The following is an 18,015-nucleotide window of genomic DNA, read 5'->3' on the forward strand; positions in this document are numbered from 1 at the left end:
GTGCCGCTGAGTCCTTGTCCATTTTTGCATGAGACGGAGCTGATCATTTCCTGCCTGTAAACGAAAGTGAAATTAAGTGTCGGGATTTTAAAGGCAGAGTCGCCATTTTATCAAGAAACATTTTATCAAGATTCTGGAATAATGTAAAGATATTCTGTTTCAAGGTAAGATTAAATTAATAATAATAAAATTGATATGTTTAACACAGCCTACATATACAGCGAAATTTAAAAATTTCAATATAATGAAACATTAAATATACGTCCGTACAGCACAGTAGGTTACGTGTATCAGAAGAGTTTTCGAATTAACGTCAATAATATTGAATTACTTACGCTCAGCCATGAGTTCGCCTAATATACTGTGCTGCGTAATTATGGACCGGGACGTAGCTGTAATATTTTGAAGCTATATTAAGTTTTTCTTTTATTAAGTGTTGGGGATTAATGCCAGTGTGCCGAAACATCCGGGTTAAACTCAATGCTTAACATTTTATTAAATCAAAGGTTTTACCACGTATCTGTTCTGTGTTCTCCAATCTGAAATGTGCTGATCTTAATTATAGTCATACTTTATAGTTGTATTTAAACTGTTTAATGCAAAGAGTACGCAAGTCTGATTTTAATAATCAGTAAAGAATGTCAAACGCAACCCACAGCGCAGCTGAATGACAGAAGGTGGTATATATATATATATATATATATATATATATATATATATATATATATATATATATATACATACACACACACACACACACATGGTTAATTGTGTTGTGTGTGTTTAAGTGTGAGCTCTTTATTATCAGTCCCGCAAAGGGCGCAGGAGAGCCATCGACCAGGAATGAATCACACATCGCGGACACCGACCGGGGTAAATACGGGGGGGGGGGTCACACATTTTACCGGAAAATAAACACACGATGTGATTTGAGAGACACAAACTTCACTTTTACACAGACGGCGGGTTTGCGCTTGTGGTAACGAAGCATTTTAGGCAACGTTTCCTCTTTTCCCCTGGGAGAAGCAAGGTAAGCGTCAATTTCCCCAGAGAAAGACAAGACAAGACAGGTGTTCTAACTCTTTCTGTGAGAAGTTATTCTTGAAAAACAAGTTATATAAGTGACCAATGAAAAACATGTTTGTGCAGTTCAACCATGGTACAATAATATTATGGGTGAATCGTGGACGACGTATTTGAATCTCGGGATGATTAGTCCATATACGATCAGAATCAATCCATACCTCAATCACCTCATATGTATGTCTACTGGGGGGTGCAGGGGTTGGGGCCACTCCGCCAAACCGTAAGTAGTGGAGCCGAACAATCGCAACAAATCATTAACAGTAATAAGCTAGAAAGAGATCTCTCAGTGGAGGAAATTGATGATTTTATATCGTCCAAGACGTTTAGAGATTTTTCAATACCATCGATACGAGCCAAAATTCGGCCCAGCACAGAATCGGCACCGCCCACGATACAATAGGAGTCTTCCTCTTCCTGACTTAGTGACTAGCGGCTACTTGTCGAGCCGATTTATTTATTTATTTTCTTGTCAGTGTGAGAACGAGTTGAGAAAAAAATGGGTAAATCTGTGACTTCGACATGGTTAAAGTATATTCGGAACTGTTGTAATAGCGATTTGGAGGTTAAATGGTGGAGAAATTAAATAGTTGGGAGCTGAGCGGTCGTCCTGTACGAGATCACGTGACTTCTTGGCTTCTGATGAATCACACCTGTTCTCAGGTAAATATCCAGGTAGGATAGAAAAACTTACTGGACAGTAGCTCTCCAGGACCGGAGATGGAGACCCCTGGTGTACAGTGTTTGATATGGTTTTCAAATTATGATCAAATTTTTATAAAAAACACTTTGTAATGTTACAAACATACACAACCTACTGGAAATAAAGCATTAAATTCTAACCCCGAACTTGTCATACTTTTAGTTCCCTTGGAAATCAGCCTTTGTCAGAATCAAAATCATAATTAGAATCGGAATCTGAATCGTGGTTATTGGCCAAGTATATGAGCGAACACATAAAAGGAATTAGATTCCGGTCGATGGTCTCTCAAGCATAACAGTGTAAAAATATAAAGGTAAATGTTAAAAAAATGTATAAAAGTTATTTGTATGTATAATATGTTTATACTATTTATAAATGTAAATATATTTATGGATACTGTATATATATATATATATATATACACATGTGTACATATATACATTCATATATACATCACATACACACACATATACACATAAAGTGTGTAAATGAACAATACGATATAGTAAGCAATGTAAATCTTATATACAGAAAATACAAAGATTACAGAAATATATCCCACAGACTGTACATAGAGTGCAGTTGCAGTGCTGTAGGTGTTTAGCAGTGTGACAGATCAGCTGTTTAGGAGGGAGATGGCGAGGGGAGAGAAGCTGTTCCTGTGTTGGGTGTCCTGGTCTGCAGGCTTCTATATCGTCTGCCAGAGGGCAGCAGCTCAGAAAGTCTGTGTCCAGGGTGTGTGGGATCTGTGATGATTCTCCTGCCATTTTCCTGGATCTTGAGAGAGACAGGTCCTGGATGGAGGGCAGGGGGGCACCGATGATCTTTTCTGCTGTCCGTACGGTCCGCTGCAGTCTCTTCCTGTCCTGTTTGGTGGCTGCTCCATACCAGACTGTGATGGAGGGCAGGGGGGCACCGATGATCTTTTCTGCTGTCCGTACGGTCCGCTGCAGTCTCTTCCTGTCCTGTTTGGTGGCTGCTCCATACCAGACTGTGATGGAGGGCAGGGGGGCACCGATGATCTTTTCTGCTGTCCGTACGGTCCGCTGCAGTCTCTTCCTGTCCTGTTTGGTGGCTGCTCCATACCAGACTGTGATGGAGGGCAGGGGGGCACCGATGATCTTTCTGCTGTCTGTACGGTCCGCTGCAGTCTCTTCCTGTCCTGTTTGGTGGCTGCTCCATACCAGACTGTGATGGAGGGCAGGGGGGCACCGATGATCTTTCTGCTGTCCCTACGGTCCGCTGCAGTCTCTTCCTGTCCTGTTTGGTGGCTGCTCCATACCAGACTGTGATGGAGGGCAGGGGGGCACCGATGATCTTTCTGCTGTCCGTACGGTCCACTGCAGTCTCTTCCTGTCCTGGTTGGTGGCTGCTCCATACCAGACTGTGATGGAGGGCAGGGGGGCACCGATGATCTTTCTGCTGTCTGTACGGTCCGCTGCAGTCTCTTCCTGTCCTGTTTGGTGGCTGCTCCATACCAGACTGTGATGGAGGAGCAGAGGACAGACTCAGTGACTGCAGTGTAGAACTGGATCAGCAGCTCCTGTGGAAGACTGTACTTCCTCAATTGTCTCAGGAAGTACATCCTCTGCTGGGCCTTTTTGAGGATGGAGGAGATGTTGGTCTCCCACTTCAGGTCCTGGGAGATGGTGGTACTCAGGAACTTGAAGAACTCCACAGTAGACACCGGGCTGTCTGATATGCTGAGGGGGAGCAGTGATGACGGACGACTCCTGAAGTCCACTGTCATCTCTACATTCTTGTTCGTGTTCAGCTCCAGGTTGTGCTGACTGCACCAGAGTACCAGCCGCTCCACTTCCTGCTGGTATGCAGACTCATCACCATCCTGAATGAGTCCAATGATGGTGGCGTCTGCAAACTTCAGGAGTTTTACAGCTGAGTTCCTGGAGGTGCAGTCATTGGTGTAGAGGGAGAAGCGCAGTGGGGAGAGGACACATCCTTCAGGGGCACCAATACTGAGGGACCGTGTTTCAGAAGTGACCCCCCAGCCTTACTTGCTGCTTCCTGTCTGTCAGGAAGCTGGTGATCCACTGGCAGGTAGCTGGTGAAACGTTGAGCTGGGAGAGTTTGGAGGAGAGGAGACTAGGCACAATGCTGTCGAAAGCCGAACTAAACTCCACAAAGAGGATCCTGGAAAAAGTTCCTGGACGGTTGAGATGTTGCAGGATATAATGCAGCCCCATATTCACTGCATCATCCAGCGACCTGTTTGCCCGGTAGGCAAACTGCAGGGGATCCAGCTGGTGTCCTGTAATGTCCTTCAGATGGGCTAAAACCAGACGTTCAAAGGATTTCATGACCACAGACGTCAAAGCGACAGGTCTGTAGTCATTCAGTCCTGTGATGGTGGGTTTCTTGGGGACGGGATAATGGTGGAGCGTTTGAAGCAGGAGGGAACTTCACACAGCTCCAGGGATCTATTGAAGATGCGGGTGAAGATGGGAGCCAGCTGATCAGCACAGGTTCTGAGGCAGGAGGGGGAGACACTGTCTGGTCTGGGGGCTTCTTGGATTTCTGTTTCTGGGACAGCCGGCTCACATGCGCTTCGTGTATTCTGAGTTCCGGGGGGAGGGTAGGGGGGTGATAGGTGTGATGGAGGTCCTTGTTTTTGTACTGTACTGTGTAGATGTACTTTGTTTAAGTACATCTACCCTCCCCTGGTCTGCTGGAATATCACTGCTGTATACAAGCACCCACTGCAGTCACCGATCCGCCTGTCGATCACCCACTCCATCCTTCCCTCACTCGTGAACAAGACCTTGAGATCTTGAGATACTTAAACTCCTCCACTTGGGGAAAGACCCCCTCCCTGATCCGGAGAGAGCACTCCACCCTTTTCCAGCTGAGGACCATGGTCTCGGATTTGGAGGTGCTGATTCTCATCTCAGCCGCCTCACACTTGGCTGCGAACTGCTCCAGTGAGAACTGAAGGTCACAGTCTGATGAGCCCAAGAGAACCACATCGTCTGCAAAAAGCAGAGACCTAATCCTGAGGTCACCAAACCGGACACCCTCAACGCCCCGGCTGTGCCTAGAAATTCCATCTATAAAAGTCTAGTGACCCGCGTCCAGGGGAAGGAGAACGTGAATCCATGTTTTTACTCATCATAAGGGGTCTAATGAGCCGCAGTTCGTCTGGTTCCTCACCCAGGACCTGTTTGCCTTGGGTGACCCTACCAGGGGCATAAAGCCCCGGGCAGCTTAGCTCCTGGGATCACTGGAACACGCAAACCCCTCCACCACCATAAGGTGTCGGCTCCAGGAGACGATGTTTATACATATATTTATAAAAAAATGTGGCATTGAAATTTTGCACTAAACCTCTTTACTATGTGTAATTATAGTTACATGAGTCCAGTTCATCAGTTTGATGTAAAAATGCTGAGTACTCGATATTGTGTATTTATCTATGTATCTACTTACCCTTCATGTTCACAGAGGCCCCAGCAGGAATCATCTGGTCTGGATCAGCATAGAAATGGATGGATCTGCTTCTGAAATGCGGCCCCCTGTGGGGTGTAACAGAAAGAGCCCTGAGAGGTAACAGTCTGAGTCACAGTGTAACCAGTAGCGCTTCTTAGCTCCCGGTGGGGGAATGAGCCGGTGGCTGAAGCGCCCCCTGGAGCCTCGGTTGGGTTATGGACCGGGCCAGTGGGGCCAGTGCCCTGGGGCCTCAGGACATTAGAAGCTGTGAGTCACAACATTTATAGTTCAAGTCATGAAATGCGCCCCCCTGTGGGGTGTAAGAGAAAGAGCCCTGAGAGGTAACAGTGTTACAGCCCACTAGCATGCATGTCTCTCTGGGTCTATAGTCAGGCCATAACATAAAAGTAAACTGGGCTCCTAGCTGGGGCTGGTCAGTGGGCAGCACTTTAATATGTGTAGCTTAATAAAAAGACCTCGCCATCTTCTGTCTTCACCGTCTTCTTCCACAATCAGCCAGTTCTTTTATACTAGAGGCGAGTAACAGACCATCCCTCCTATACAAAATGGCCACATAACAAAACTAAACAAACAAACAAAAACATATATAAACAGGTAAAAAGGAACATCAGCCAAGTCTAGTTGTCGAGGTTTTTAACAGTGATGCTAAAAGTTTCATATAATATCTAAATTTTAGATGAGACAATTGCCTTTAAAGCTGACTGTAAATAAGTCTGTTTACATCAAGAGCTTCACAGCATATCAAAGTACATGAAGGCAGAGCAGAAGGCTAAACAGCAGTGTGATGCCGTCCCCATTGTATGAATTATATTTATACCATGAGGGTTTGTTTCCTCTCGCTGCCCACAGTGTCCTGATGGAGAGAGCAGACTCCCCTGTACCCAGCTGTGTTTCCCTGAAGAGTGACGCGTCAATGGACCCCCCACTCGACTTCAGAGAGGGACCTTTTCCTACAGATCAAAGGTAAATGTGCATTTAAACAAACACTGTTGGGGACATTCAGACTCTCAGTCAAATGGCACAGAGACACATACAAGCTATGAGGAAATAACATATTTATAATGAATGCACCAATTTTTACCTTTAACAGATTCCATCACCTTGAGAATTTAAACAAAAGTTTTGTCTGTATTCTATATAAATACCATCTGAGGTAAATGGATGAGGATCACTGTAAAACCTGGCTTTCTGTGAGCTGGAATTGGAAGTTATTTGATCGCAAAGTAGATTTTAAATTTCAGTCCTCAGCACAGAGCTGGAAATAAACTGGTTTGCCTGCCCCCCTGCATGTCCATTAAAGAATAACTCGACAATAGATTGTCGTCTTGTGAGACAGATGTTTATGTTTTGATAACAAATAATTTCACTCTCATGAATTCATTAGATCATACTCAGACGAAGGCTTCAGTTTAACATGTTTAATCGAACTGTGTGGCTTAAACAATAAACTACTATCATCAGACAAAAAAGAGAAAGACTATTGGTTTCTTTGCCAAAGGTGACGTTTAAATACTTGCTCATTCAGATCATAATTAATGTGATACTGCAGTGGTTCTCATCCCCTGAGTATAAAATAAGATGATTTGTTGATCCCAGGGTTAAATTCTCTTGCGTTCAGCAACAAAGTGCACAGATACAAATATACAATGTAAAACAAAGACAACGTGCAAAGACAGCAGATATAGTGCAAGTGAGTAAACATTTATAGAAGTAAACAAAATTTCTGTAAGTTAACAAGTTTAAGAAGTACACAGTGCATTATGAAAAAGTCCTGAAAATACAATATTGTTCAGTATATAAATAGAAATGCATGTTATTTATATGATTAAAAACAGAGAGCTACATTTACCACATTAAAACTCGGACGTTAAGGCTGGCTGTGGGGGCTGCACATCGACAGCAGGCATTGTGGTGTCTAACGGCAGCAGGCAGGAAAGATCCCCAGTAGCGCTTCTTAGCTGACGGTGGGGGAATGAGCCGGTGACTGAAGGTGCCCCAAGATAGCGCCCCCTGGAGCCTCGGCTGGGATATGGACCGGGCCAGTGGGGCCAGTGCCCTGGGGCCTCAGGACATTACAAGCTGTGAGTCACAACATTTATAGTGCAAGTCATGAAATGCGCCCCCCTGTGGGGTGTAAGAGAAAGAGCCCTGAGAGGTAACAGTGTTACAGCCCACTAGCATGCATGTCTCTCTGGGTCTATAGTCAGGCCATAGGGCACTTGGCACACGCCAGCCGCCTGGGGCACTTGGCACACGCCAGCCGCCTTGGGGTAGTTGGTATACGCCGGCTGCCTGGGGTAATTGGTACACGCTGGCCGCCTGGGGCACTTGGCACGGTTTTTCAAAAGTCTTACTGGATGTGTTGTCATAGCAGCACATCCAAATCCTCAAACCTGCTCAGAGCAGGTTTGTTCTACGTAAACTAGGATTAGCTCACAGACTTAATAGTGTCCGTGCGTGGAAATGGGTTCAGTCATGGCCTCGCCATTCATATACGTAAAATCAGGAAACACATACATACACACACAAACTCATACATACAAACATATATATATATGAATGAAATGTCGTGTTTGTACTTCACTTTAACTTGTTCCCATATCCTGCATGATTGTGCGTGTATTTTATCTGTAATTATGACAATAAAAGAATGATGAAACACTGGAAACATAATACTACATTCAAGTGATAAATATAATAACTAAAAACTACTTACACATTTAATTTGTCGTACACTTTTTGCCAGCCGTCTTTACTGGTTTGGGTCTCTTTTGATGCACTAAATAAAACTACATAAGCATAAATGAATGTATACAAATGAATACAGAATACAAACGTATATTAAAAAATATGCAATACGCAACTCAATATGTTTTGTAACATTAATTAGTCTCATGTCAAACCTTGGGGTTATTTACACTCCCACCAAAATTATGTGTGTTCCAAGCAATACCCACAAACACAAATATTTTTCAAATCTGTATCATTTGGAAAATAAAGCATAAACATCAGTGAAATGTACTTAAGTAGCTTCTCATAACAAGACTAACCTCTGCACTGGACGTTCTAGCACTGACAGCTTACCAAGGCGTTCCCCTTTCTCGCTAAGTCTCTTATCTCCTATACATATTTTACCCTTTCTTACCAGTCCATCTTCATCAGTGACAGTCTCTAAAATCCATCCCAGTTTCCATTCACATCTGGGTAACAAGTCATCCACAAGCATCACTGTATCTCCCGCTTGTAAATTTCTCTTCGGTGTGTGCCAACGCTGTCTTGCAATAATAATGTGGAGATACTCCCTTTCCAGTGACTCCAAAATTGTTCCGCCAGACACTGTACTCTGCGCCATCTCCTTTGTCCACAAAGGTCCTCCCTAACAAACTTCCCTGGTGGAGGTAGAGCCATGTTGGACTTCATTTTAAGTAGATGATTGGCTGTGAGTGGTTCCATACTATCAGGGTTGCACAGGTTGTCCACAGTAAGTGGGCGACTGTTGAGTATAACCATGACTTCATAAAACAACGTTCGCAGAGAAGTACCGTTGAGTCTGCAAGAGGCCAATGATAATGTGGAGTTCAACACACTCCTTATGGTCCTTATCTGGCTCTCCCACACACCTCCGGCGTGACAGGAGTGAGGTGCGTTGAAAACAAAATCACCATGGTTTTCGGATAGAAAGGTGGTGAGTCCGGGAGTGTCAAGTTCTTGTAAAGCTTTGTTCAATTCGTTCTTTGCCCCCACAAAGTTGGTGCCTTGATCACATTAGATTTGCCGAACAGCACCACGAACTGCAATGAAACATCTCAGACCATTTATAAAGGCACCAGTGGACACATCCTCTAACATTTCACTATGGATCGCTCGCGAGCAGAAGCAAGTGAAAAGCAAACCATATCTTTTATGCTGCTTTCTTCCCTCTCTAGTGGTAAAGGGACCAAACAGTCCATGCCACACTATGAGAAAGGTGGGGAGGGCTCTACACCTTCCTTTGGAAGGTCACTCATCCTTTGACCTTCTGCAGGTCTTCTGAGTCTCTGGCAAGTGACACACTGCCGGATAAAAGATGCAACTGCTCTGCTTATTCCAGGAGTCCAATAGCCATTGGATCTGATTTCATTGATGATAAAGCCCTCGCCTTGATGTCTTACTCTTTCATGATAATGACTAATTATCAGCTTAGTCAGATGATGGTTTTTTGGTAAGATCACTGGGTGTCTGAGTAAGTTGGAGAAGGATGATCGACTGAGCCTTCCTCCCACCCTGATCATGCCATCTGCATCTAAAAAGGCATCTACTGTAGGTGCTGCACCTTGGGATGATCTGGCACCCGACCTCCCTTCTTCAGTAACTGTATTTCTTGCTTGTACACCTGCTTTTGGAGGTGTTTGACCATGACACGCCCTGCACTTTCCAATGCACTTACATTAGCGGGGCCATTTATTTTTCCTTTAACTCGTCGCAAAAGGCATGAAATGGCCTTAGTAGCCTGCAACCATGATGAGAACTCGGACAAGCGGTCAGCGACACTACACCCCTGTATGCAGTGTTCCAGTTCTTCTCACCTCTGGATCACCTATTAGAGGTTCCAATACTACATCTGTTATTATCGATATTTCCTGTTTCCAGAGGAACACAGAACCACTAAACCAATTTGAGGAAAACAACTCATTTATGGTTTTCCCTCTAGATTCTTTTCCATTGAGACATGAGGTCAAGTGGCGCAGTTGGACGGGCGAGCAGGAAGCGGGGAAAGACGAGGCAGGCAGGGAATTCAGGGTTTATTAGGGAACGGGAGAGACAGGGCAGACGGCAACAAACTCAGAGTAACTAACATTAACTAACATTAATGACAAGTCTGGGGAAGAAGGACTCAGACGCGGACTAAATACACCAGACAAGCCGAAAATAACAGGAAACAGCTGGGCACGATCGGGGAAGCACACGTGGATGTTGAGGGGGTGTGGCAACACACGAGGATCGGATGAACTGGGCGTGACACATAAAGCCATTGTTGAGGATTTGTATTGTGGCGAAATGTCTGAACCCTATTGGCTACGAACATGTGCACGTGCTTGCGTCAGAGACGTGGTGTAACTCTCTCTTCACAACTCTTCCAAAATTGAGAGGTAAGTAGCATCTATCTCTTTGCACATACCTCTCTTAGTTCATGGTCTTTAACTTGACAAGGTCCCTTTGCCAGCTCTCCAGCTCCTCTGGCAGTGGATCGTCCCAGCCAGTACCTTGGTGACACATTTCCCGGAGGATCCTTTTCTCTTTAAGGAAATATGGAACAAGGAACCCAAGAGGATCGAATATAGAAGCAATGGTAGACAGTACTTCCCGCCGTGTCATTGGTGGTTCCTTTAGAGTGATCTTAAACTTAAAGCAATCACTTTCTGTCTTCCACTGAATCCCCAGCGCTCGTTCCAGGGGGCTGTCATTGAAAGTGATTTCCTTTGCCTTACCATCTGCAGCACGCTCTGATGGGGGTGTGCTCTGTGAAACAGCATGGGTGTTTCACACAAACTTGTGAAGACGAAGGCCACCCTTTGCACATACCTCTCTTGCCTCCTGTGCTAACTGAATGGCTTCTCCACAGTTTCCATACTTGTGACTCCATCATCCACGTAGAAGTCTCTATCAATAAACTGGGACCCTAATGGATGAGTGTCTGCTCTCATTAGCTAAACGTTTAAGTCCATAGTTTGCACAGCCAGGAGACGATACTGCTCCAAAAAGATGTTCCTTCATTCTGTATTCTTTTGGCTGTGGACTCATGTCTCCATCTTTCCACCACAGGAAGCGCAGATAGTTGCGGTCGTTCTCCTTGACATGGAACTGATGAAACATTTTCTCTGTGTCACATGTCAGAGCAATGTGATGCTGCCGGAACCTTATGAGAACGCCAGTTAGATTATTAATCATGTCTGAACCTGGAAGTAGATGTTCGTTTAGACTGGTACAATTGTCCTTTGCAGAGCAGTCGAACACAACACACAACTTATCTGGCTTTTTTGGATGGTAGACACCATGGTGGGGAATGAACCATCGTTCACCATGAGTGCCAAAATCATGGACCTCTTCAGCATCACCTCTCTCAATGATATCCTTCATGTTTGCAGTGTAATCCTGTTTATATTTCTCATCCTTGCAGAATTTCCACCCTAAATGTCTGAGCCTGACTTCAGCAAGCTGCCTGTTATCAGGTAAATGTGGCCGTTGTATAAAAGGAAGTGGCATTTCATAACGCCCTTGGTAGGTTTTCTTTATACCTTCCTTGAGCCTGTCCAGGATAATTAGATCCTCTTGATCCTTTTCATAAGATCAGGACATCTGTGGAGTTGATGCTTGTTACACTGGCATCAGATGCATGGAGCCCATACTCTGTCGTTAGTTGATGTCTCTTTATCCCTGCCAACAGTGGCTTGAGTGCTGAGAACATTAGCCCTGTTTCTTTTAGGTTCCCTTGTAATTATTTTATCCTGGCGTGAATCCACTGAGTGAAGTGCATGTAGGCAGGTGACAGGATTGCATGCAATTTCTGCCTCAGTTGATATGAATCTGGCAAAGTCTTGGAAAGATGGGAATTCGCCACCTTCCATGAGGGCTACCGTAACCCGACGATTCCAGCGCAATGCTAACTAGTCAGGTAGCTTCTGAATTAATGTTTGATTTTCCCCACAGTCACTCAGTATGTATAGGCCCTTTGCATGAGGCATAGTTTGCAAACAGGCATTTAAAAATCAGAAAATGTCTGTAACCCTTCGGCATCTTTGGACCGTATTTGTGGCCATTTTGAGAGCCTCTCCGGAAATGTACTTTGGATGATGAATGGCTGACCGTGTGGCTGACCGTATGGCTGACTGTATGGCTGACCGTATGGCTGACCGTATCACTGACCGTGTGGCTGACCGTATGGCTGACCGTAACACTGACCGTATCGCTGACCGTATGGCTGACTGTATGGCTGACCGTATGGCTGACTGTATCACTGACCGTGTGGCTGACCGTATGGCTGACCGTAACACTGACCGTATCGCTGACCGTATGGCTGACTGTATCACTGACCGTATCACTGACCGTATGGCTGACCGTATGGCTGACCGTATGGCTGACCATATCGCTGACCGTATCACTGACCGTATGGCTGACCGTATGGCTGACCGTATCGCTGACCGTATCGCTGACCATATCGCTGACCGTATGGCTGACCATATCACTGACCGTATGGATGACTGTATGGCTGACCGTATCGCTGACCGTATCGCTGACCATATCGCTGACCGTATGGCTGACCGTACCGCTGACCGTATGGCTGACTGTATGGCTGACCGCATCGCTGACCGTATCGCTCAGCATGTCACTTACCGTATTCCTGACCGTATGGCTGACTGTATGGCTGACCCTATGGCTGACTGTATGGCTGACCCTATGGCTGACTGTATGGCTGACCGCATCGCTGACCGTATGGCTGACTGTATCACTGACCGTATCGCTGACCGTGTGGCTGACCGTATCACTGACCGTATGGCTGACCGTATCGCTGACCGCATCGCTGACCATATCGCTGACCGTATCACTTACCGTATGGCTGACCATATCGCTGACCGTATGGCTGACCGTACCGCTGACCGTATGGCTGACCGTTTGGCTGACCGTATGGCTGACCGTATCACTGACCGTATGGCTGACTGTATCACTGACCGTATGGCTGACCATATCGCTGACCGTATCACTGACCGTATGGCTGACCGTATCGCTGACCGTATGGCTGACCGTATCACCGACCGTATGGCTGACTGTATGGCTGACCATATGGCTGACCGTATCACTGACCGTATGGCTGACCGCATGTCTGACCGTATCGCTGACCATATCACTTACCGTATGGCTGACCATATCGCTGACCATATCACTGACCGTATTGCTGACCGTATGGCTGACCATATCACTGACCGTATGGCTGACTGTATGGCTGACCGCATGGCTGACCGTATCGCTGACCATATCACTTACCGTATTCCTGACCGTATGGCTGACCGTATCGCTGACCATATGGCTGACCGTATGGCTGACCGTATCACTGACCGTATGGCTGACCGTATCACTGACCGTATCGCTGACCGTATCGCTGACCGTATCAGTGATCATATCGCTGACCGTATCACTGACCGTATCACTGACCATATCGCTGACCGTATCACTGACCATATCGCTGACCGTATCACTGACCATATCGCTGACCGTATCGCTGATTAAGCTTATTCCAAGCATCTTTGCATGCCTCATAATCACTTCGGTAGAACGTGCCCTCAAGACATTTATGAGCAGGACCACTGATATATTTCTTAAGGTAATACAGCTTATCTGCTGAAGAGATACCTGTTCTCTGAATGAGTACATAAAGGATGCCTTCCATTCAATAAAATGAATTGGATCCCCGCTAAACACAGCAGGCTCTGGCATTGGGAGCCTGTTAACGGCTTTGCTGTTCTGAATAGCTTGAGCCAGGTAAGACACATCAGTGAGGGATGGTGTTGTGACATCCTGTGAAGGCTGATGTCTGTCATAGGTGCTTTATGTTTTGCAGTCAAACTTAAAGGTCTGGCCATCCATCCATCCATCCATCCATTTTCCAAACCGCTTATCCTACTGGGTGGCAGGGGGTCCAGAACCTATCCCGAAAACAATGGGCACGAGGCAGGGAACAACCCAGGATGGGGGGCCACCCCATCACAGGGCACGCTCACACACCATTGACTCTCACACGCACACCTACAGGCAATTTAGCAAGTCCAATTAGCCTCAGCATGTTTTTGGACTGTGGGGGGAAACCGGAGTACCCGGAGGAAACCCCACGACGACATGGGGAGAACATGCAAACTCCACACACATGTGACCCAGGCGGAGACTGCATGTGCAACTTCCTTCACTGCTGTGGCTAACAGACAAAAGGTGATCCCTGAAGCGGTTAGTATTCTGTAATAAAGTAGGACATTCCAGATGGGGTGGCGCACGCTGATGACATCATGCACATTATGTCCACTGGGATGGAGAACAGCTGCAGGATGATGACATGTTTAATGTTTCGTCATATTTAGGCAGCAGTATCGCCCCAGCTAGTGGGGGCCCCGGGACCAGCTGGTACAGAAGCGGGGGGGCAGGGATGTGGGAAAGAAGCTGATAGGCGCCCCCCCCGTCTGGCGCTCCCTGCTCACCCACGAGTCCCAGGTCGGCGCGGCCGTGGGCCAGTCGCTCACAGAGCAGGCGGCTCCATTGATAAGCAAAGCAGAGCCGTATTGAGGGGTGGGGTAGCGGGGGGGGGGGGCCCGAGAAACCGCCTCCGCTGCCGCCTGCGCAGCCCGAGCAGCCGCCCCCTTTGCCTGCAGCTCCCGAGCGGGCGCCCCCACTGCCTGCAGCTCCCGAGCGGGCGCCCCCTCCGCCTGTGCAGCCCGAGCAGCCGCCCCCACCGCCTGCAGCTCCCGAGCGGCCGCCCCCTCCGCCTGCGCAGCCCGAGCGGCCGCCCCCTCCGCCTGCGCAGCCCGAGCGAGTGCTCCATCTGCCTGCAGCTCCCGAGCGGCCGCCCCCTCCGCCTGCGCAGCCCGAGCGGGTGCCCCCTCCGCCTGCAGCTCCCGAGCGGCCGCCCCCTCCGCCTGCAGCTCCCGAGCGGGTGCTCCCTCTGCCTGCAGCTCCCGAGCGGCCGCCCCCTCCGCCTGCGCAGCCCGAGCGGGTGCTCCCTCTGCCTGCAGCTCCCGAGCGGCCGCCCCCTCCGCCTGCAGCTCCCGAGCGGCCGCCCCCACCGCCTGCAGCTCCCGAGCGGCCGCCCCCTCCGCCTGCGCAGCCCGAGCGGCCGCCCCCTCCGCCTGCAGCTCCCGAGCGGCCGCCCCCTCCGCCTGCAGCTCCCGAGCGGCCGCCCCCTCCGCCTGCGCAGCCCGAGCGGCCGCCCCCTCCGCCTGCAGCTCCCGAGCGGCCGCCCCCTCCGCCTGCGCAGCCCGAGCGAGTGCTCCATCTGCCTGCAGCTCCCGAGCGGCCGCCCCCTCCGCCTGCGCAGCCCGAGCGGGTGCCCCCTCCGCCTGCAGCTCCCGAGCGGCCGCCCCCTCCGCCTGCAGCTCCCGAGCGGGTGCCCCCTCCGCCTGCAGCTCCCGAGCGGCCGCCCCCTCCGCCTGCAGCTCCCGAGCGGGTGCTCCCTCCGCCTGCAGCTCCCGAGCGGCCGCCCCCTCCGCCTGCGCAGCCCGAGCGGGTGCTCCCTCTGCCTGCAGCTCCCGAGCGGCCGCCCCCTCCGCCTGCGCAGCCCGAGCGGGTGCCCCCTCCGCCTGCAGCTCCCGAGCGGCCGCCCCCTCCGCCTGCAGCTCCCGAGCGGGCGCCCCCTCCGCCTGCAGCTCCCGAGTGGGCGCTCCCTCTGCCTGCAGCTCCTGCGCCCACGCCGGAGGCGCTCCCTCTGCCAGTGACTGCCCCTTGTGACTCCCGTTCCTTGCCCCATGCCGGTCCCTTCTGCCCCAGACCCGATCCTGGTGACTCCTCTGCCCTCGCCCCGGCGAGCTCGACCGCCCACCAAGGGTCCTTATTTCTGTGTCCTGTAAGGGGAGAGGACACAGACGCAGGGCTGGGGTCCCACCCACCCTGCCCCCTGGCTCGCCCTCTCTCGCCTGCGCTGGGGCTTGGTCGGCGCCTGCGGGTCCTCGCCCTCCAGGTTGGCTGTTGCCTGCGGGTCTCCCTCCGCAGCCTCGTCGCCCTGTCTTGCTCCCTGCTCTGGTGCCTCGTTGGTCGCCTGCGGACTCCCCTGCTGCAGCTCCTCAGTTGCCTGCGGTTCCCTCCGCTCCAGCGCGTCGGAGGACGTCGCCGCCTGCTGCGGCTCCCCCCCTCTCCTTGCCCTCGCCTAGGTCCCCTCCAGCTCCTTCGTCCCCTTCCCTGGCTCTCCCTCCATCTCCCTCCTCGGCCCCTCCGTCAGTGCCTCGCCCTGCCTCCTCTGCTGCTCTGAGGTCCCTTTCGGCTCCGGCCTCCTGCGGCCCCTCTGACGGCCACCCGTCGCCCGCTGGGGCTCCCTCGGACTCCCCTTGGTTCCCCCTCCTTCTCTCCCTACTCCCCTGCCTGTCTCCCTCCTTCGTTTGCTCCTCCTCCCGGCTTTGTCCCTCCTGTCTCCATTCCTAGTCCCTTTGTTCCTCCTCCGTTCACCCCTGGTCCTTTTATCCCACCTGTTCCCACTGTGTCTCCTTTCCTAGTCTGTCTGTCTGCCTTCCCTGTTCTTTATCAGGTTTTGTCCTACTTCTTGTCTCTGTGCCTGTTCTGTGTCTCTGTCATGTTTCCGGTGTCCCTTGAATGGTTTTGTTCTTCTTTTCCAGGTCCCGTTTCCCTCGTCCGTCGCCTCCTCTGAGGGGGGGGGTCTGTCATACCCGGCTCGTACGATCCTCATGTGTGCCACGCCCCCCTGATTATCCACGTGTGCTTCCCGGATCGTACCCATCTGAGTCCGATTATTTTCAATCAGTCCTGTCTATTTGAGTCCATGTCTTGCCCTGGTTCCCGGTCTGTCATTTATGTTAGTTGGCGTCTGATGTTTCCTGCCCTTAGTCCTGTGATTAAACCCCGTTTCCCCCTTATTCTACCGGCCTGCCTGATCCTTGCCTGCCTGCCTGTCCGTGCACCTTCCCCGTTCACCGGCGATCTTAACATTGGGATTTTGTACCACTAACTTTTCCAGCCTCCTATTGCCCCTGTCCCAACTTTTTTGAGATACGTTGCTGTCATGCCAATATTTCAATCAGCCAATATTTTTCATGAAATAGCAAAATGTCTCAGTTTAAACATCTGATATGTTTTCTATACTTTGTTATGAATATAATAGAGGTTTATGAGATTTCCATATCATTACATTCTGTTTTTATTTACAATTTGCACAATGTCCAACTTTTTGGAATTGGTGTTGTAATATACCACAGTGTTATTCTTTATCTGCAGTAACAGCAATTTTAATGGGGAACTTTTCAGCCTTTCTGTTACATTTGTGTAGATGAATTGAGGTCTTTATGTTTCTGCCTAATTCACAGAGACCAAATGGAAGATTGCAGTTCAGATCTACATGATAAATCGGGTTTATCATCCATATTGAAGGTTTGTATTTATTGCTGATATATATTTTCTTGGCTGTTATGTGAATTAGCTTATATTTTATACAGCTGCATAATAATAAATTCATCATCTTAAAGAAAATATGTTTTAAACTATGATTCACAAGTGAAACTCTGAAAAGGTTTGGTGTAAGTAGCAATAATTAACTCTGACTGTTTATTTTAGTCACTAGAGGTAAAAGCCATGAAGTTCCTAAAGGAGGAACTGAAGACGTTTGTGAGGCACCTAGATCAGAATTACCCAGAATGCTCTGAGCCTCAGCTGGAGGAGGACAATGACCTGGACTGTGATGGTCAGATGCAGAAGACCAGTGTTAGAGAGGTAGCTCTGAAGATCACAGTGTACATCCTGAGGATCATGAAACATAATGATCTTGCTGACCTGCTGTACAAGAGTAAGAACTTTATAATATTATCTACATGTACAATATTGTGTAAACGTCTTAGGCAGTCAAAGAAAAGGATGTTTAAATGGTCTTCATGTTGGTGTAGAACTACTATAATATGTATGTCAAAGTGTGTTTGCCATTTCAGAACCTCTCCCAACATCACCTTAATATTTGCTGATATTGTGCAGTATATCCCTGTATTTTTTTACTTGACCACTAACACACCTCATGTGGCTGATCAATATCT

General features: G+C 48.7%; 1 protein-coding gene across 1 annotated transcript in view; it reads left to right on the plus strand.

Annotated features, from left to right (window-relative positions):
• The first annotated feature begins 854 nt into the window (after nt 1-854).
• Nucleotides 855-18,015, plus strand: part of LOC125722169 (NACHT, LRR and PYD domains-containing protein 3-like) — a 37,840-nt gene continuing 20,679 nt past the window's right edge. Inside the window, exons 1-5 of the mRNA XM_048998349.1 lie at nt 855-873; nt 5,246-5,347; nt 6,101-6,214; nt 17,299-17,362; nt 17,546-17,774. Of these exons, the coding sequence (XP_048854306.1) occupies nt 5,286-5,347; nt 6,101-6,214; nt 17,299-17,362; nt 17,546-17,774 (469 nt within the window). The 5' untranslated portion in view covers nt 855-873; nt 5,246-5,285. The remainder of the gene's footprint in view (nt 874-5,245; nt 5,348-6,100; nt 6,215-17,298; nt 17,363-17,545; nt 17,775-18,015) is intronic.

This window comes from Brienomyrus brachyistius, unplaced genomic scaffold (genome assembly GCF_023856365.1).
Source record: "Brienomyrus brachyistius isolate T26 unplaced genomic scaffold, BBRACH_0.4 scaffold37, whole genome shotgun sequence".
NCBI lineage: Eukaryota > Metazoa > Chordata > Actinopteri > Osteoglossiformes > Mormyridae > Brienomyrus > Brienomyrus brachyistius.